The following is a 24,500-nucleotide window of genomic DNA, read 5'->3' on the forward strand; positions in this document are numbered from 1 at the left end:
CATTATTAACCAAATAAAAAATAATTGTCTAAAACATTATTAATATTATATCTAAAATAATGAGAAAATTTTTGTTTTCAAACTAAAAACAAAACTACTATTAAATTTAGTATTTTCATACAATAAAACATATTATGATTATAAATGTGTGAGAAAAATACGTATTTTAAAAAATTCAATATAATTATATTTAAACATAAAAATTATTATTATTATAATATAATTTTTCACTATTTCTCTCTCTCTCTCTCTCTCTCTCTCTCTGTCACTAAATATACTACAATTTAATATACATATATAAGTTTAACATTTAAATTATATAACCTTTTATTTAATTATTTTGTTTTGTGAATAATTGTCGTACAAAAATCCAATGTGACATTTTCTCATAAATAATATATATATTCACATAATTTTTAAAAACATAAAATATATGTAAATATATATCTATATATATATAACTATTGTATACACAAAAAAATCTATCATTAATTACATAATACGTGACGGAAGGGTTATCTCTATATATGTGTGACTAATGTAAAACATTTTTGAATCAAACAAATACAAAAAATTTAAATGAAAGACATTTTCATTTATTATTATTATTATTTCTAAATAATTAATTAACTATTTAATCGTATTGTTTATTAGTGTTGTTGTTATTATTACTATTACTTTTTTTATATATATAAATATTATTAATTAAATACTATTACAATTTTAAACCATAATTTTTTAGACGACGCCAATAAGCTTTTAGGGGGTAAATCCTATGCAAAATATTTAGTTTATTTTATTTTTAAATAAACTGCTAATGTCTTTGCACTCAACAAACTTAAAGCACAGGTAGGTATTTAAGGGATAAAAACACGTATATATATATATACATACATACATACTATATATTAACTTTTTAAAAAATCAAATCTCTCAAAACATTATAATTAAATATAACTTTATATTATTTGTATTTTGTATTAAAGCATAATTTTTATTTTTTTTAATTTTTTAATAAACTTAATAACCAAATAATATGTATAACGCAAAACACCAATTATTAGATCACATTAATAGATAATTAAGTAATTTTTAAATATATAATTATAAATTCATAAATTTTAAAATGTTCAACAAAAACAACAAAATACAAACACATAACTATAAACTAAAATTTTTTAAAAATACATTTTAAAAAATTATTATTGAAAAAATAAATTTGTTAAATTACATCCCTTAAAAATGTTTAAATGTATTACTGACTTAAATATGTTTTTTTTAATTTAATGCGTGTAATAATAATAATAATAATAATGTTTATAAAGGTTGCATAAATAATTATATTTTTAAATTTTTTTTAAAAAAAATCAACAAAAATAAATAAGGGGTTAAAAATACTAATAATAATAATAACATATTACATATAAATAGCTTAATATTACTGTATATATTCATAAAAATATATGCCATTTATAAGGTATAAAATTAAATAAATAGTAATAATAATAATAATATACTTTTTTCAATTAGTTATTATCAATATATTTTTTGTTGTTGTTAAGCTTATGTATGGTATGTATGGGGTATATCCATTAAATTGCACGCTATTATCCAATACACTACTATCCCATCATACATGTCATCCCTAGACTTAGATTTATTTATTTATTTTACTTGAATTAATGAATTTAGTTTTTTTAAAGATTATATAATAATCAGACAGACAACAAAAAAAAAAGGTTTGCAATAATATTAATAATGATAATAATAATAACTAACGCATAAATACAGTGTATATACTTTACATATATATATATATTGTATAAATATTTTCAATTAAATACAGTAACACCTTATGAATGTTTGACATTTAAAAAAATGATTTTCAATGTGTATGCGCTCTCAATAAACACTTTTTTTAGATTCAAAATAAATAAAATAAAATACAGTAATAATTATAATTATATAGTCATGTAGTGAATATATTATTATTATTAAACTTAACATTTCATACTACTATTATTATTAGTTTTTATTATTATATTTTTTAATACCCATATTTTTTAATAGTGTAGAGGGGAGGGTGGGGATCGCCATTGAATTACTATACACTTTGGTATTATATAATTCATAGCATTATTATTGGCAGTCCACACACACAAAAAAACATGATTATATACATATATACAAAATAAACTGTGTATAAGCATTATATGTAATTATCATTTTTAAAAAATAATACTGTATATAATCAAAAACAAAAAAATTATTAAATAGCCAAAACGTGTCAAATATATCAACAATAAAAAAAATCAGCTATTTATGTGTGTGAGATCAAACTTACCCCATACCCCCTCCCTCCCCTATTTAAATAGTTAAGCAAACTAACTATTATAAGTTTTTTTTAATTTATTTAATAATTTGTTGGTAAGATAACCAACAAAAATAATATTAACCATTTTAATGGTAAAGATATTTATTTATGTGTCTATATATATATATAGTGTGTTTTTAATACCAACAAATATCTTGGACAACCATCTCATATCAACAACCAGTCATCCCGGGGAACGGCCTAATTATGACTTTTTATTTCTCTATCTATCTAAATATATATATATAAATCTATCCCAATATATATATATGTGAAATCCAAAAAAAAAAAAAAATAATAATCATAATCATAAACAAGTAGTCAGTCAATCAAATAGTCAGATCGCACGCATATCGGACGTAAAAATCAATTTTCAACAAAAAAAAATAATAATAAAATAAATTAAAGACTGACTGACTATCGGGCAAATAATGCAGACATAAAATAAATAAATATATATAAAAAATAATTATAATAATTACCGATAAAAATAAACAGACATTACTTTTTTATTTATATATATATATACCGGTATATATAATAATAATCATTAGCAAAAAAAAAACTAAATAAATAAAAATAATATCCAATTTGTCCGGGGTAAATTATCCAATGCACACACACACACACACACAACAAAAAATTATATGTGAAAATATATCCACCAAATATTGAATTGCCTATTGACAGCTGAGCACTGGTAGGTAGTAGGTTCCCGAAAAATTTTAATTGCATACAAAATGTGTGTGTGTATTTGCAGTGTATGCCATATACATACTCACTCATACACTATCATAGATTATTTTTTAAAGCCACCATCAAATCACATCCATAATCATAAATATGAGAGACTAAACAAAAAAATTGTTTGACATTACCTATAATGAGATCACAAGAAAAAAAATTTTTAGACAGATATTCAATAATTAATTAATATAAATATTTTCATATACTGTATATATATATAATTAAAAATAATAATTTACATATAACTAATATAATAAATACTAAGCAATAAATTATTGAATAATAATAATAAATAATATTGTGCTAATAAGGTTTTACAGACACACACACACAAAAATAAAATTGTGAAAATTATTATATTAAATATATAATTATATTTATTCACACACACATATAAACTAAAAAATATCAATAATAATAATAAGTATCAGAAAAAAAATGGTTACACTTTTTTTTTGTTTTGTTTATAGTAAACATAGGCACATATAATAACATATATATACAGTTTTGTACTGTATTTTTGTTGTTGTTGTATAATAAATTAAATGTGTTAAATAAACCAAATTTTTTTGTTTTTTTTTGTTATTTTGCAAATTATATATCTTTTTATTTTATTTTCTAATTTGAATTTTTTTTGTCTCTGTTTAGTAGTTTAACTAACATGTTTGGCTTTCAACTAACTAACCTAACTATAGCTCTCTACCCCTGAATTGGGAGTACATTATATAAATATATATATATAAATAAATAGTTAATTATAATATACAAGCCTTATATATACAGTATATAAACTGTATAAACCATTTAAATAGTTTGAAATAATTTTAACTCCAAATAATAAATAGTTAGTTAGTTATTATTATTATGAGAGCAGCAATGACTGTCTTTATTTTATTTTTTTTTGTTAGATATTTTCAGTTTAAATACATTTTAATACACAAAAATTGCTTTCAAACAAATTACTAGAGAAAAATTATAATTAAATTCAAACATATATATAGTATTTCTAAGCAACAAAATAAATGCTCTAAAATTAGTGATATATATATATAATAGTTAAATAAGATTTTTTAAACCAACAAAACATTAAACAGAAAAAATAATTAATGACTTCAAAAAATACATAGTCTTATATAAAGATTTATATATATAAGAAACATTTATATTTATATATTTATAATTTAATTTTTTTTTTAAATATATTATATGTTAAGAGAAAATCACAATAATTAAATGTATTATACGCCTTAAAGTTAGCCCAAAAAACATACATTATATATATATATATATATATCATTGGAAATACAAATTTTTATTTATATAAAATATAAATAATATTAATCTCATTTAACTTAGATATAAATTTATATATATATATATTGTATACGATAACCATATGAGAAAAATACAAATACATATAAACAGATATAATGATAATAAATAAAATAGCAACAAAAACAATATATATTAACCATAAATATCAAAAGTTATTCCCAGCAAAAAGCTATACATTAAGATCAAAAACTATGTATGAGATATAAATTATACGATCATTGGATATATTGTATACATTTTTTTTATTATCTCTCTCTCTCTCTCTCTCTTCCTGTAATATAATAGCATAAAATATAATATATATATATATATATAAATTATAACAAAGTAAAGGGTAGTAACCAACATATATACTGTATATATAAGACAATTATTAATGACAATCGATTTTTGTTTGTTTGTGTGTTTAACACACATATAAACCAAACTATATTAACGACACAATGAAATACAGATAGATATTATAAATTATAGTATTTTTATTAATAGCATAAAAAAGCCATAACTAACAAACCATATATATATATTTATGGCTATATAGTCAAGTAAATCAAACGATAATATAAAAAGCCTAAACCATAAATGTCTGGACACACGGACATTGAGTTACACACAGATAGTATAGTAACTGATAAACAAAAATAAAACAAACAAAAAACTGATATTAAATAATAAATTAGTTTCTCTTTTGCAATTGCACTTCATTGGACACACACACACACACACACATACATACACACACATACATACACACACATACATACACACACATAAATACACACAAAATTAGGGTAAAAGTCTAACACACACACACACAATATATATATAATAAATAATATATCTATTTATTTGATATATTTATTTTTATTTATTATTTAATATATATATTGCAATATATATAGTATTAGTATATATCTTATTTCAGTAAACATACGACAAATTACATTATTAATAATTTAACAAATAGGAAACACTGTACAGTATATGCTGCTGTGTTATGCAATATTGCATTTAATTTTGTTAAAATAAACCCAACAAAACAAAAATGTTATTAACTGGTGGTCTTAACTAGCATTTTAATAATTAACAACAATTTTATTTTCTATATATATATATATATACCTAGAAATTAGTTTATATGGCTATGTCCAGGACAATAGTAAGTTTTTTTTTTGAAATAGCTAATTTAAATTTAATACTATTACTGCTGCTAACAAACATATTATATTTTATATATATATATATTAATAATAACAACAATAATCCCCACTGTCTGTATCAACCATACATATTATATATGTACTGTATATATGTGTGTTTAAACATAATATTAAAATCACATTAAATTACTGTTTGGCACAAAAAACTATAGTCTCTCTCTCTCTCTCTTTCTGTCATCTAAATTATAAATGCAATTAAAGTCAGATCTCAATATACACAGTACAGCCAATACTACTACTACTACTACTGGCACTACTAATACTAGTAATCTAACATAAAAATGGACTTTTTTGTTGTGTGTGTGCATCCATCACATGATGATGATATGGCTTGACTTTTAAATATTTTAATAACACAATAGGAGCTAAAGACAATAGACATCAACTTTTAATGACATTTCCAGTCAGTACTATAGTCTATAGACACACACACACACACACATACACAGGAAAGGGATAAATAGTGAGGGGAAAGGAAATAGAGGATAGGGATGATAGCTAAGAGAAACTAACATATATACATACAGTATATGTGCTGTCGTTGTTGTTATAGTCAAAAGACTAAATGAAATATTAAGTCAATTCACATACAATTCAGTATACAATATGAAAGATAGTAGTATTAGTTGTATTGTATTTAATGGCAAACTAACTATAAGCGCTTGAGCTACCAGTGCTGCTGAGCCAACAACAACACAATACAAAACACAACATACTGTGCCATCAATTCAAGCATTTTGTTTTCATCAACTCATCGCCTGACGAAATGACTGTTCAGTTAATGTTTGTGAAGAAAAACAGAAAATTGAAAGAAATATCATTTTGAATGCAATTTTTTTTATTTTTTTTGATACTTAATAGTTTTCAGTGCATTCAAAATGATAATAAAAAACTAATACTTAAATTGAAAAAATCTTTAAAAACACAATTCATATCCAAACAAAATCCAGACAAACAAATAACAAAAAACAATATTTAGTAGTAGTAGTAGTTGTAGTTGTAGTAATACATACAATAAATAATTAAATATATATGACTTTTAGAAGACCTACAGAATTATAAAACAAATAAAATAAATAAAAAATTATATTTTAAAACATAATAAATAATTTTATATATATATATACTGTGTATATATCTATCTATTATGTAGAGTATTGGCTACAAACACACTTTGTTTGGCTCTAATTCAAACCCCATAGTATTATATATATATAAATACATAGCATATATGATATTTTATATTTGTCTCTCTCTCTCTCTCTCTCTCTCTCTCTCTCTCTCATCACTATTAGAAATGATGAGAAAATATATTTCTATTTTTTTAAAAGACAAAGAGATTGTAAATATAATATAGTATTAAATCATATGAAAAACAACAATAAATAATAATTTATATCAAATTTTCTAATAATAATAATACAGAACAATATTTTCAATAATACATAGAAATATCACACTTAACACTAACACAACAAAATAGTCATAAGACTAGTAGTAGTGATAAGTATTTTGTTTTTGTTATTTTCAAAAAACACAAATTATTATTATTATTATTATTACCAGAAAAAAATCTGTGAGAAAGTCGGTCTGAAAACTAATGATATATTATGTCATAAAATTATAATAAATTTCTCTCTCTCTCTCTCTCTCTCTCTTATAGATAAACTTTTAGTTTAACACAAAAACACAGTATATATATATATATATACAGTATATTCAACAACAAAATTGAGATCAAAAGTGGGACACCAGAGCTAACATTCGGGTAAAACCATTTAAAACACCATTAGATTAGTCGAATAGTAGTAGTAGAGGGGGGGCCTCAGGTAGGCCTCTAGATATATATATACATATTTTATTTTGATAGATATTCAATTTTGAGTGTGTGAGTGTAGGGGACAGGGAGGAAAAGGAAGTCTACCTTAACATAAGGTAGAGAAAATCCAATTTCTTTTGACTCCCCACACACACACATATATATATACATACAATAGGTATTACAATACAAAAACACTTTGCAAAGCAAACAATGGTTTTAATAGATTTTCTCTCTTTCTCTCTCTCTCTCTCTCTCACTCACTGTATATGAGTTCAGACAATTATACCGCAAATGTTAAGATATTATTACATTTCATGCAATTTATTATTAGTTTTTTTCTTGTTGTTTACTGTATTTTTTTGTTAGGTTAGAGAAGGGGGGGGAAGTCGTGTCAAGTATTGTTTGGGGAGAGGGAGGCCTTAATATCTTGTGTATTGGTGCTCTCTCTCTTTCTTTCTTTCGGTATTTAGCTATCTATCCATTTACAGATACATACATACATTAAATTAGGCACTGGTATATACACATACACTGTATACAGTATATATAAAACCATACCGTATAGTGGGTCGACAGTTCATTGCTCGAGTTACCTACCTATCCCACTATGGTATGGTATATACTGTACACACACACACACACACACACAAAATACATATAAGCACTTGCGTCACAATACAACCATAACTTAAATATATGATATAATAGTGAAATTTAGAGATTAAGGATATAATATACAATGTTGTATATATTAAGAGGATATATAGTACAGTACAACTAAAGTGAAAGTTTTATGTATTATATGTATGTATAAAGAAAATTATCCTCAAAATTAAGGGTACGCTTACAACAAAATTGCTATCAAAATGATTTTAAATTTTATTTTTTTTTGGTATTTTGCTGTAGAAAAATACAGTAATTCATTATATATATTATATAAACAACTATTCAGTCATTGCATAATTGGTTATAAAATAAAATTATTTTCATATATATATATATTTAAAAGCGATAAACACTTTTGTAAGTTTTATTTTAAACAAGTTTTATCTCTCTCTCTCTCTCTCTCTCTTGTATTAAATCCGTAAAACATGTACTCAGTATTAAAAATTGTTATTTGAATAGTAGGAAAACATACAACAAATATATTTTGAATAGTTAGAGTTGTTATTAAAAAAAATTTCATTTCAAATCAAATCAAATATATATTGAAATTGTATGTGTATTTAGTTAACATATACTACATTATACAATACATAAGTCCCTTATTTAGTCAAACAACACATACTAATAGAAAAACTCTGTTATTTATGAGTTTTATTATTAATGTTTGCGCGAAAAATAAATATATATATAAGGAAAATACATTTTAAAATTACAATTTTATTAAATTATACATTTTATGTATGTATGTGTGTGTGTGTATTATATACATAAGTGTATATAATAATATTATTATTATATATTACTTTCATTTAATTGATACGAAAACGACATATAAATTAAAAATACGACACAATTTATCGTTTATAAGATACCAATACAACAAACAACAAAAAAACACAAGTTTTTGTTGTTTCTGTAAATTTTTAACTAAAAATATTTATTATTTTAGTGAAAATTTAAAATTATTAGATAAATAAACAATAATAATCACAGTTAATATATTAATATATATATATATATATATATATATAGTTATTTATTTTCTTAAAATTTAATAGTATTTCTGTGTTAAACAAATAAATAAATATAACCTCAAAAACAAAAAAACAAAATTTTTGACTATCACATGATAAATATAATAAATATATATTATATATATACATATAGTAGTAATATTAGTAATAATAATAATAATAATAATAATAATAGGTATTAATAGTTAGGGAAAATTCCTTAAAAGTTATGTAAAAATTATTATCAAACTTTCAATTTCCTGAAAACACCATAAATGGTATTTTAATGCTAATTATTTTTTTTTGTAAGTGTACCTAAATATTAAATAATTATAATAAATAATAAATAAAATTTATATATATATATATATATATATATATATATATATATTGAAATACGAGATATTTTTCTATTTGCTATACACAAACAAAAACTAAAATATATTATTATTAATCATTAATATTACTTTTAAAAAAATATAAGACAACAACAACAAAAAAACAATAATAACTAACTAAACTAGTAATTGCTTAGAAATTTAAAAAAACACTAAACAACATAAACAGCAAATATATATATATATATAATACTGTATATAAAACTTATCGATCGATAAAAATTTATATAAAACACAAACAACACAAAATGCAAACCTCTCTAATAAAGTAAAGTAAAAGTGAAATAAACTTTATATATATATATATATTTGTGTCAGCACTTATGTGTATGTGTTGGGGGAAAAAATATCATTAGAAATGTCGCTATTAAAAGTGCAAACATTGCGACTATTTGTCGATAAATACAATATATATATACCGGTATATAATATATATTATATATAAGTATAGTTGAGTCACACACTCATACAAACAGATAAATATATATATATATATTGCGAAAAAAATATTTATTAGTGTAAATATATATACAGTATATATAACTATTTTCAAATGAAATATAGTTTGTTTGGGTTGAAATGGTAGGGAAATATTTAATAAATCAGCTCCAGGTTTACTGATACACATACATACAGTAGTAGTGTATATAATGTACATTATAATAATAGTTAACTATTAATACACACACACATACACTGTATATAATATATATTTATTTTTTTTGTCGATGTCGTTGCTCATGGCCTTTTAGTTGTATATAAAAGATATATTATATATAGTATATGAGGAAAGGGAGATCAATACATAGAAACATTCAATACAATTGTGAGCACCAGTAGATTCAATTGGAAATTACAATCTAACAGTTGCTAACACACATTGCCTTAAACACATAACATATATAACAAAATTTCAATTTTCAATCCCATAGTATTTTAGATAAGATATCTTTTTAATATAACGTTTCTAAACTCTTAAACTAAATTTTTAATACAAGGAAAGGGATTATTAATAAAATATTATTTATTAAAAAAACACTATACAAAACACTAACTATATATATATATATATATATAATATATTTTCATTTATTTATATAATATATATATATATATATATATATATATATATATATATATTTATATAAATATACACTTATCTTATAAAATGCAAATATTTTTTATTTTTGTATTGTGCAAAAAAATATTACAAGATATATATAACATTTTTTTCTCCATATAATTAATGGCAATACAGTATTACTAGTTATATATTTATATATAATAATCTATTAGTAAATATTAATTAATAGTAACCCTCTGGTGTTAGTTAAAAAACAAGGAGAATATACATGTATATCATATATATAGTACAGTATACCAGTGCCTAATAACACAACTATCCCTTTCGCTAAATATTTTATATTTTTTTTAAAAATATGTTATCTTTTATTGAAATAATTTTTTTTCAACAACAAAAAACTAATAATTCATATTAGATAAAAAACAAAACAAAAAAATCCTAAAAACATTAATAACACATTTTAAAACACATTAGATATTTAAATAATAATCTACTAATTTATAATACACAATAATACACTCTGTATATTATAATACAGTAATAATACATATACTGTATTAATAATTTATTGTTAGCAAAAAAATAAAATAAAATAATAATCATAAATGAAAAATACATTACAATATAACAAATGTAATAATGACAACATAGAAAAAAACAAAAAACTAATATAAAAATCTAAAACATAAAACATTAAATAAAATTTTTAAGCCCAAAATACTATAGCTATAGTGCAATAGTCTACTATTACTACTACTACTACAGTATATACACTGCATATGACATACTTATATATAACACACACACACACACACTCACACACTATGTTTAGAAAATGTTTTGCAATAATAAAACTCTACAAAAAAAATAAAATAAAATAAAAATCGATTGAAAACTACATAAAAATAAAAAGACAAAAAAGAGAGAATATACTATATATATATATATATATATATATATTCTGTCATTATTTTTGATATGTTTCCTACACACACATACAGTACATACAACCAGAATATTCCCATTATTTGAAGGGAAAGGGAGGGCCACACACACAACCACACAGCACATCATCTAATCAATGGATGCACACATACATACTGTACAACCAGCACAACAACAACAACAATACCAACACTACACTGACTGCTGCATATCACTGCCATACCATCATAACCATCATCATAGTAGAGCTACCACCACCACCACTGCCAACAACAACATAACATTATCTCATATTATATTATTATTGAGTCTTTTTTTGTTAAACTCAAGTCAGACATATAACACATTTAATTTTATATTTATTATGGCAGTGGCGAACATTTTTAGGATAGATGGATGAGAGGGATGGGGTGGGCTCTGCCTCAAAAAATGCCTGTGCTCTCTCTCTCTATCTAACTATCTAAATGTATGCACTGATAGTACTGAAAGGGAAAAAATAGCTTTTATATATATATATATATATATATATATATATATATATATATATATATATATATATATATATCAAATCAATCTGTTTTTTATATATGAGGCACACATGTAGTTTAGATTAGATTTTCATATGTGAATAGGGCGAGTCGTCTAACTGCTAGTGTGTGTGTGTATGCTAGGGGAAAGGGATGCAAACACACACACATACAACAACAACAAACACACAGGGAATGTAGAGTTGAATGTATTTTTTTTGAAAGGATAGGATTATATATATATATATATATATATATATATAATATATTAACAGAGAGTGTGGGGAAAACAAACTATTTGAATGATGAGGACTCTCTGGTAGACATGAGAGAAGGGTTAGTCATGAAAAAACATGGCATTCATGCACACACACTAACTAAGGGAGGGTAGGATATGGGAGAGAGAGAGAGAGAGAGAGAGGAAAAACAGGCATAACATAGACTCCGTGAGCTGTTTATAATGGCAATGCATTATTATTGGCATTTATTTTATTTATTTTTTTGTTAAATCGGTTTTTCATACAAAAATCGTGATTACATTCCACACACACACACATTCATATATTATATATTATTGGGAAAGGGCTTATTAATACAAGCACAGGGAGGTTCAGCAGGTTCATGTCGTGTGTTCATGTGGTGAGTATGTATAATATGGTGTGTGTGTTGTGTGTGCTAAATGAGTTTTGTTGGGTTTAATTTTATTTTATTATTATTTTTTTTTTGATTTAAACAAAAAAATATTACTGAGTGCCAAAAACACAGTGTTATTATACAGTATTATATTTGTTATGTATCATTCAATTGATTACTATGGATATATATATGTATGTATATTGTAATCATAATGATTTAATGTTAAAAAATACATTATTATTATTATTGTAATATTGCATTCAATTCAAATACACCTAACATTTAAACATTTACACACAGAGTTAGAGAGAGATAACGCGTTTAACCCAATATATTGTATTAAAATAAAAACATATTAGATATTATATGCACGGGTATGTAATATGGGTATGGCATGTAGTAATGGTGTGGTGAGTATATGGGATTTTGGTGAGAGAGAGAGATAGATAGAAAAAAGTAATAACAAAACCTGGTATTACTCCACCCAATGATATATACATATATTTTGGGTGATTATTATTATATGAATCTCTTTTTTTGACTCCAATATATTTTTATATATATACAGTACATACATACACGTACAGCCTATCAAAAAAAATACTATTATAATAATGTTTGGATACATTTAGATACCAGTGCAAAATCATTGGATAAATGATGTATAACCAAAAACACACACACAATGTATTCAAATTAGATTTAGAGAGAGAGAGAGAGAGAGAGGTTTGGGGTGAGGACTGCAAAAAAATTGTTGGATGGATGGATGGATTTGGGTATGCAATTGGGAAACACCCCATTGAATTGAATGCTCAATACATACATATGTGTGTGTGTGTGTGCACTGAATATTATAATATATGATAAAAATGATGATCAACTAAACAAAACACCAATAAACAAAAAAAAACTCTCATAACAGTCGAGTGAGTGAGATGGGCGGCCACACCATAGCACCCATAGGTGGGGGAAAAAGTATATTTTAGTATACAAGTGCATACTGGTATTTTTGAGGGGGGTTTTATTTATATTAATAAACTAAGAGAACAGGGAGTGATGCCTAATATATATATATACTCTTAGAAACAGTCAATTCAATTCACAATTCAATTTATTATTACAGTATAATAATAATATTATTATTATTATTATTATTATTAACATTATTGTGAACATCGAAATACTGGTGCGCTTTTGCATTTGAATTAAACTTTTCGCATATAATAGTAAATTGTTATTACATTTATCTCTCTCTTTCTTTCTTTCATTCTTTTCAAACAAATATAACTAACTATTGGCATAACTAATAAAAACTTGTTATTCAATTCAAGTGTTGTTTTTGCACATAAAATAAAATAAAGTCTTTTATATTGCTTATGGGATGTACAGTCACTGTCTGTATGTATGTATGTTATGTTCAATGAATGGTAGGTATGGTATGGTATGGTATTGTGCAAAATGTAGTTATATATATATATATATATATATATAGTATGTACAATACTGGTTGTGTTTGTATAAGACATTAGGTAGATAGGGATTGGGGAGAGAGAGAGAGAGACTGCATACTGGCCAAACAGATAGGTGGGGGGCAACCCACTGGTGCTCAATCTATCTATCTCTTGGTACTATAACTTACTATTTCATTATTATTATTATCATAAAAATAATATTATCTTCTAATATACTAAGTCAACCATCAAATAATAATAATCATCATTTATTTTAATCTCTCTCATATTGTGTTGTTATTGTATAAGATAATAATATTGGGCACCGGGAGTACACTATGGCATGCCATGGAAGATAGATAGATAGTACCCCCAATAAGGAGTGGGGAAAAGGGGGGGTTAGACAACAATAGATAGTACACACACACACACATCACTTTCATCTATCTTTTTAAGGTATTACACACACACACACACAATACAACTCAACTATTAAGGCAATACATTATATAACTATTATTTTTTTTAATGTAAATAAATATATGAATAGTTTTATAGTTCAACTCATATCTAAAGGTCTAACACTAACTAACTATACAACAGACAAGTATTTTCATTATTATAATGTCAACAAAAAAAATTATTATTATTATTATATCTATAGTAAAAATTAAACATTAAATATTATTAAATAAATTAATACATTACATGTATTCAGCTTTTTTTAAAACATAAAAAATGGCAAAAAAAATTAATGATAAAATCCTTTTATGTCTATATATTTTTATATATAAAGACAATGAGTTTTTATGTCGCTTATATAATACATTATTATTATTATTATAATACATACATAATATGATAAAACACAAAACACATAAAACATTAATGACTATATATTGCATAAGACTTTTAGCCCTAAAAATCCATGTATTTAGACGTAATCACTATTTTTTCATTATATATATATATATATAATATTTAAATATATGAAACATATAATAACATCACACACACACAGACACTGGTTATATAAGACAGGTATTTAATCATTTCATATTTGCATTCAAACTATATGTACATATAATATATTGTACAGTATATTAAAGACAAAAGCATTTGCCCATAATTTTTCATCACTAGTGCAAAAAACCAACCCCTTTTTTTATATATATATATATAATATAAAGTGCTTTTAAAACACACACACAATGAAAACTACCAGTGCCTGATGACATGTCTAAATACCTAAAATAACAATAGATACACACATACACAGACACAAAATTGCAAACACCTATCAATAATAATAATAATAATATGTGTAAAATCATTATCATTCAAAAAAATTGTTAATCAATACCAACAACAAAATATATACTGTACATACATATGGTTTTTATATTATTAATTAATATTACTAATTATTAGTAGTTTAGTTTAAAATAAAATAATTCAATTAAGTTATACATTGCTTGCTATTGTAGAAATAATAATTTGATACAATTTTTAATTATATTATGCGATTATTATTTCAATATTAGTAATAATAATAATTATAATTATAATAGTGTGTGTGTGTGTGTATGTGTGATATTATATTTCCATAGCAATTTCATTTGATATTTTTATTATTACAAAATTATGATTAATAATAAATTATAAGTATATTTCTTAACAAACATCATATGACACAGATATCTAATATAATTTATATATAATATAAACATTGATATCATTTTGTAATACATAATGAAATAATAAAAAATAATTTTATTAAAAAGTCATTACAAGACAATAATCTATAGTTTTTTGTGTTACGATATTTTTTTGCCCAAAAAAATATGCATTTCATATGAAATTGTATATTTTATTATTGTATTATTATTATTATTGAAACACTAGTATTAATATATATATATATATATATATATATATATATATATATATATATAAGTTAATACATAATATTATACAATACCATATCTATTTTGATCATATAATATATATAATGAGTACATTATCTTTTTTTTCTAGCATTACAATAGTGAGATAGTGCACCAAAAAATAAATGTCATTATATTTATATAATGTTCAATAAAAATATATATATATCTAAGACAACGATATATATATATATATATATATATTACTGCAAAAAAAAACTAATTTAGTTTAACATTCATTGCCATACATATCACACACCAAGTAATCTCTGTATATGTAATATTGATTTTTTTATAAAAAAAATATATATATATTATTAGTGAAAAACCAAAATCAGATCACCAGAGAAACACACAGTGTGTCTATCAATAATATACTTAAAGACTATATAAGTTTAAATAACAACAAACAACAAAACTTGCAAAAAATAATTATATTTTTTCAAACATTGAAATAATGTATAGTATATATAACAACAAAATTTGTGTATAAATTATATCTTCATATACTGTATATATATATATAATAATAATAATCAATTTTCATAATCATTACTACTGTATATAACCAGTGATATAGATATCATATTCACATTTTGTTAGATAAGCTATGACAAAGACAACCAACCAAAACAATAACAACAACAACAAAAACTAGTGAACAAAACACTGTATATATGATAATAATAATAATAATATATTTAAATACAACAATATTTAAATAAAAATCCTCACCAAAAAAAAACCTGATGTCAAAATCCCTTAAAACTAATCATTCAATTGCCATTCATATATGTATAGATAGATAGATAGATAGACAACATGTATTTTTTTGTTGGTGTCAAGTGCTGCGCTTCTCCATGTCTTAGAGAGCATAGGATAGGATATACAGTATAATAATAAATGCCAAATGATATGTAAATGTCAGATGAGATAAAGAGAGAGAGAGAGAGAGAGAGAGAGAGAGAGAGAGAGAGAGAGAGAAAGACGGCCATTAAAAAAAACATATAATCCTCACAAACATTAAAATATATTATAAAAAACAAGCACAGGATGTCCATCCATGGGAATGGTATTATATATTATATATATATATATATACAAACATATGAGGGACTGGGGTTGGCTTCCTCAGCATCGGGAGGTTTACAACAAATAATTATATTTATATCTATATGTTATTTTTAATTTATCAACTAAATTAGCTCTCCCTTGACAATTTATATATATATATATATATATATATATATACAATATCCTAATTTATATAATAAAATCCTAAAAATAAATAAATAACATTTATACATAAAAATATTATTAACTCATTGGGGATTATTGACATTCAAAAACAAATTTCAATGATAATCCTATGGAAAAAACAATCGGATTTATATATATATATATATTCCCAAAAAAGTCAATATTATTTGAAATAATATTTTATTTTCCATAAAATAAGCTAGATAATATTTTATTAACTAAAAATTTTATTATCATTATTATTATAATTAAACATAAATGAATAAAATTTCTAATCATTTATAATATTATTTATTATTATTAAACTAATTATGATTACTCGCTAATAATTTTATTATTAATATAATTTTTTTTATTGAAAATATTTCCTTTACTAATTGTATATATAATTAAGTTTAGTCATACTATATATACTGTATATAATATAATTTTGTAATAAAAAACTAAATAATATATTTGCAATACTTGAAGACATTTTTCAAAAAACTAATGAGTCGTTGTCTATATCACATGATTGTATAGATATATAAAATAAAAATTTAAATATATAACAACTTTTGCAATAATCATTATTTTTTACATTCAAATCAATATTTTCAAATAATTATCATTAGCTATATATATATATTTAAGAAAAAATTAAGTTAAATTAAGTGCTTTTATTATTATTATTATTATTATCATTTCTATATATAAATCGTTGCCTGTTTTTTTTATAAATTTAAATATATGTATATAATTTAAATAATAAGCAACTTTAGCCAATTATAAATAGCAATAATAATTTAGCTACTACTACTACTAATAATAATAATCATTATAATTTCAATTCAAAAATAGCCATTAAAAATATACAGTCATATACAGTATATTAAAAAAACATCTAATGTAAAAATTATTATCGCATATGCTAATAATAATAATGCTAAAATTAAATAAATAAATTAAATAATTATTTTTTAATATATAAATTTTAATTTATTATAATAATAATAATAATAATTTTTAACACTGAAAACTGGATATCCTTCAATAGGTACAAAACAGTACATAAATAAAATATATAATCACTTAGTATATACTGTTGTAAATATTAAATATACAGTACTTATGTATATAATTGAATAATTTAAAAATAAATTTATAATTTAGAAAATAAAATTTATATATTCAACATAATAACTACATAACAACAACAACACATACAATAAATTGGGGGAAAATATATTTCAAGCATTTCAAGTTACACACTAATCGATTGGGGATTTTATTTGTCATTACATTATTTATAAAAAATTATATTACAAAACGAAAAATCGATATTAAAATTCAATGCAAAATAAAATTAAATTTTATAATAATAAAAAAATAAGTTTACCTCAACAACAATACACTGGCAAACATCAGCAACAAAATAGTAAAATACTTGGAAAATATATATATTTAAATATTTTTTACTGTAATTTTATTTAGCATAACATTAATAGGATTTTTACATTTAAAGATATGTGTTGTGTGTATGTGTATGCTATGTATGTGTCTGCAAATTTGAGATTACAATTGGCAAATAAAATTTATTTATTTATTTTTTTTTTTGAATATTTATTTAAATCAAATTGAAATTTAAATAGCAATCTATGCTTTTATATATATTATAGTAATTTTCTTAAATATATAACCAATCAAAAAATCAATATCTATACCAACATAGGGTCATATCTATATATATATATTTTTTTGTATATCCTTTAAATATTTAGTATATATATATATATATATATATATATATATATATATATATATATATATAACTTTAGTTGAAAAAATGTCTATACATAGTAAAACCATTAAAAGTAAAAAAACATAAATTTATGATATAAATTTATACAAGTATACTATAAATATTATATATATATATTTCATAATATACTATAAATTTCATGATATATACACTCAATAAAAAAAATTATATATATTTTTTTTCAATTCACATTAAAAGTTTTTCATCAAAATAAAAAAATGTTTCTCTAAACCAATGAAATATAGTTATGATATCAATAGCGAAACACAAACTCTCTTTATTTTATTTTTTGGTCTCTAAATTAATTTTTTTTTTTTAAAAAACAACCATTTATTTCAGTTATTTTAATCAGAAAATATAAATAATAAAAATAGCATTTTTGTCAAACAATTTTTTTTCTCACAAAAATAAAATTTCCATTTCGACATTTTATAAAATGCATAACCATTTTTTTTATTAATATTAAATATAAAATAATAATAAAACTAATATTTATTAACAAATTAATATATAAAAAAAACCAACAAAACTAATTGCATTTGTGAATTAAATGCTATAATTTTTTTTTATTTAACATCAAATATATATATATAAATAAATATATTGATAATTAAAACTAAAAAAAAATTATTGGTAAGTTGTCAGATAATAACAAAATAAATATATTTTATATATAATATATATATATTATAGTCAGTATTATCTGCTATTTTTTATTTGTTTGAAAAAACACTTAAATCAAATACAGCAAAATATCATGTGATTTATATATAAAACATTTATTATATATTATTATTACTATAACTAACTATAAAATCCATGGTTTATATCACACATTACTCTCTCTCTCTCTCTCTCTCTCTCTCTCTCTCTCTCTCTCTCAAACAAAATACACATTTCATTTATTTAATACTGTATTTGAAATAATTATCAAATAAAACAAAATCATTAATAACTAACAAAAAAAAGTCAATGAAATAAATGCCAAATAAAGTAATGCCAGAGAAAATTGCACTTTTTATAAATATATATAAAGCTATATATATATATATATATTAAATACTAGTTTAGTTTTAACTATAATAAATACTGTATATAATCACCATTAGCTAAATCGAGTGTAAAATATCTATAATATTAATAATAATATACTATTGAGAAAATATATATATATAACATTTTTCTCTATAATAATGATAATACACACTAATACTACTTCAAAAATAATACTCCCTTAATATCGTGTAATATAATAAAAATCAAAATACATGAAAATATATAATTTTATTTTTAAAAACTGCTAATCGATTGCAAGCCATTGACTAAATAGCATTGAAAGAGATATTATATATATTTTATATAAACGTTTTTCACGAGAAACTAATTTTTAACAAAAAAAAAACTTCTTTTTTTTTGAAAAAATACAACCATTAGTTAGCCGAGGATTGTTTGACTCACTTAATACTAGATATATATATATATACAGTATATCTGTACTGGTATTGGGAATGGGAAATAATCACCAGTTATGGTGTGGTTATGGATACCTGTTCCTAGAAATGGTTACCAAATGCTATATTAAGATCGCGTAGCAAAACAACAAAATAAATACATATATATAGCTAAATGAAAAAAATAATAATTTTATTTTTTTCTTTCATTTGAAAATTGCTTTTAATAATTCAGTTTTAAGTCCAAGGATTAGGGCTCAGCACCAGTGGGTGAGTGTATGTGTGAGTGGCATAAACATCATACACACACACACACACACACACACACACACTATATCTATACTTATGGTATAATCATAAGACTCGTTGCTTTTATATATATAAACCACTTAACATTTCTTTTTGAAAATAAATTGTTAACTTATAACTTATATATACTTAACATTTAGTTTTCAAAAAAAATTGCATATTTTGCTTTTAAAAAAATCCTTAACTATTAGTACTTATAATGAGAGAGAGAGAGAGAGAGAGAGAGAGAGAGAGATAGGGAGAGACCATAATTGAAGGTCACATTCACTATAAGTGAAATCACATAATATTAATAATACTAATATATAAAAGAGAAAGAGAGAGAAAATGTTAATGCAATACAAAAAACATATTATTATTTGTGCGCTAAAGTCAAACAAAATACTAGTGAAATAAATTTATCCAAAAAAATATTTTTTTTAAAAAAACACTGTACTGTATAATATACTATTCATGTATATCTATACTCAGAAAAAATAAGCTAAAATCACATTTTGTTAAATAGTGTGAAAGTCACACACATATTATTATTATATTATTTAATGTCTACCACACACACTAAAACAGTATAATATACTGTATATATTAAATGAGTGAATACTAAAAATGTTTTTATTATCAAAATAATATCTGAAAGTCTATTATACTGTACATATAGATACAGTATAAACTACAGTATAATAAAACATATATATATATATATATATATAATTTATAATATAATTTACAGTATAACTTATAATAAACTGTTTATCTCAATCTCAAAGTCAACGAAAATAACACAAAAAATTTATTTCATGCAAACTCAACAAACTAACGAAAAATCATTGCAATTCAATGCAAATAAAATAAAATAATAAAAAATACAAAAATTGTTTGTCGATATCATTATCATTTAATTTCTTATATATATTTTTTGTGTGTGTATATAATAAAAATATTATGCACTTATCGGACACTTATTTTTTTATAAATATATTGATAACCATATATTTATTATACCGGTATTTTTTTGCAGATAGCAAACCGGGTATTTATTTTTTTTAAGTCAATACCCAACCAACCATCTCTATCTCTCTCTCTTTAAATATATTGTAATGTAATAATAAATTTAATAATCAAACGGTGCTTACAATTTCAAATACTTGATAAGTCAAGTACTTTCAATCATAGGTCACAAAAAATACATGCATACATACACACATACAACCAGAAAATCTAATAAAGTTAGATAATTTATTTTTTATTTTTTTTAGAGATACCAGAGCTAAGAGATAGAGCACATACACACACAGGGATCTTATTCATACCATTCCCATACCATAATTTTTTTGACGAGTAAACACATATAGTACTAATATATATATATATATACTGTATATAAAATGGTTGTCCTATGAGAGTGTCTTTTTTTAACTATTTATATAACACATACACTAAATATTTTGTTTATTCATTTAAGACTATTAAGACAAACAGCGAGAGAGAGAGAGAGATATAAGAGATTTTTACGACATGTTTAAGTGCTATAGATATACACACATAATGTTATATATATATATATATATAAATGTTAGATATATATAAATGTTAGATATAAATATATATAATATAATAAATATATGTATACTTTCAAGCAATATAATGAACAAATTTATTGCATATGCCATAAAAAATACTTAAATGTTATGTATATACTGTATATATATATGTTGTTTGCTGTAGTGATATGTCGTTTAGATTATCATAATTGGCAACAACTATATAACAACTATATGTAAGGCTAACAACAGTATGTATTCATGTTTAATAATATCGATATAATTTATATATAATAATAATTGTCATTCACTTCAAATAGTTGCTAACAAACAAACAAACAAAAAAATTAAACAAATTTTTCTTAAATATGAAATCTAATGCAACGAAAATAATAAATCTCATGATTACTACTACAACTACTACTACTATTGTATGTCATGTTTGCCAATAAAACATAATATACTGTATAATAATAATAATAATAATACAATCCATATATGTTGTGTGCACTTTTTTTGCCCATCAATTCATACATAATTTGATTATAATAATAATAATACAACAAAATTATTAGACAATACAATCAAATTTGGGAAATGAATATAAATATATATATAAAAGCAGTTGTATTTCCCAATAATAAAATTTAATTATCCATCCATTTTCAATATAGTGACTGATTTTATATATAATGGTAAAGGTTTTCAAAATTTATTTATACAGTATATATTAAATTTTATTATATAACATCACAATATATATATATAATAAAGCCATATTTATATACAATATTTACAATATATGGTATATACATATATACTTAATTATTATAAGTACATCATAAAAACTATTATATTTTTTTCACAATAAAGTGAAAGTTTATAGAAAATAAGTATTTTTTTATAGTTGAAAGTACTATATGTATAAAGTATGTATAATACCCATTAAATATATATATATATATATATATATAAGACAATTGCTATTGTTAGTTTGTTGAGTGTTATGTTATTTTTGTTGTTGAAAATATTTAGGAGACTTATCTCTCAATAACTTTTATTTCATTTACCAGTAATATACATAATAAATAGGATATATAAAAAAACACTATTACTAACATTTAGTATAGTATTAAGCAATAATAATGTTAAGTGTGTGTATGTATGTGTGATGAAAGGCATCTAAAAAATATTATTATATCTTATAATGAGTGAAATAAATTTTAATCCAACAGTTTTTATTACTACATAATCAACACATTTAATACATAAATAGCATATATCTTCAAAAATCATATTTCATAGTTCATAGTATGTGTTCATAAAAAAATAATATACAGTATATATTGTGTATAAATATATATCTATATATACAATACAACAATACATTTCATTGAGTGAATAATAATAATAATCACTAATGATTGCAAACATACTGTATATCTATATATAAAAAAAACAAGTGGTGAGAAAACATATATCATTAAACACATAGGATATAATAATATAGTAAGATATCAGCACAATAAACAAAAAAAATAAAGTTTAAAAATGAAAGTCCATTATTGCATACCTGGGCATTTGTAAAGGCATTATATATATATATACTGTATATACAGTATTAAAAAAAATCTCGTGTTATTCAACGATAACATCACACAACATATCATACATAGTATTGTGGATATGATACTGCATTTTCACATATCTATAATATACTATTTATACCATATATACAGTATATATATATATATATTTGATAATAAAATTGCTTTATAAACACTAAACTAAGTATATCATAAAAATAAATTAAACAATATACTGTATATTTATATATATAAACTGAAGGTCGACTATTTAATATATTTTTTTTTATATATCTACTACTATTATAAAAATAAAATGTTTTTTACTATATTTTATTATTATATATATACAGTATATATGCTGACACATAAAATATAATTTCGTTTT

The 24,500-nt window shown here is 22.0% G+C and overlaps 1 protein-coding gene across 2 annotated transcripts in view; it reads right to left on the bottom strand.

Moving 5' to 3' along the window:
• LOC128962086 (serine-rich adhesin for platelets-like) overlaps window positions 1-24,500 on the bottom strand; it is an 84,620-nt gene that overhangs the window by 47,651 nt on the left and 12,469 nt on the right. Inside the window, exon 1 of one of the 2 annotated variants that reach the window (XM_054308420.1) lies at window positions 18,803-18,902. The exons of the other annotated variant lie outside the window; for it this stretch is intronic. Within the exon in view, the coding sequence (XP_054164395.1) occupies window positions 18,803-18,828 (26 nt within the window). The 5' untranslated portion in view covers window positions 18,829-18,902. Of the gene's footprint in view, window positions 1-18,802; window positions 18,903-24,500 lie in introns of those variants that run through there. 2 annotated transcript variants of the gene reach the window in all.

Source organism: Oppia nitens, unplaced genomic scaffold (genome assembly GCF_028296485.1).
Source record: "Oppia nitens isolate AA-2021 unplaced genomic scaffold, nextdenovo-longstitch-racon4-pilon3 scaffold6_pilon_pilon_pilon, whole genome shotgun sequence".
Taxonomy (NCBI): domain Eukaryota; kingdom Metazoa; phylum Arthropoda; class Arachnida; order Sarcoptiformes; family Oppiidae; genus Oppia; species Oppia nitens.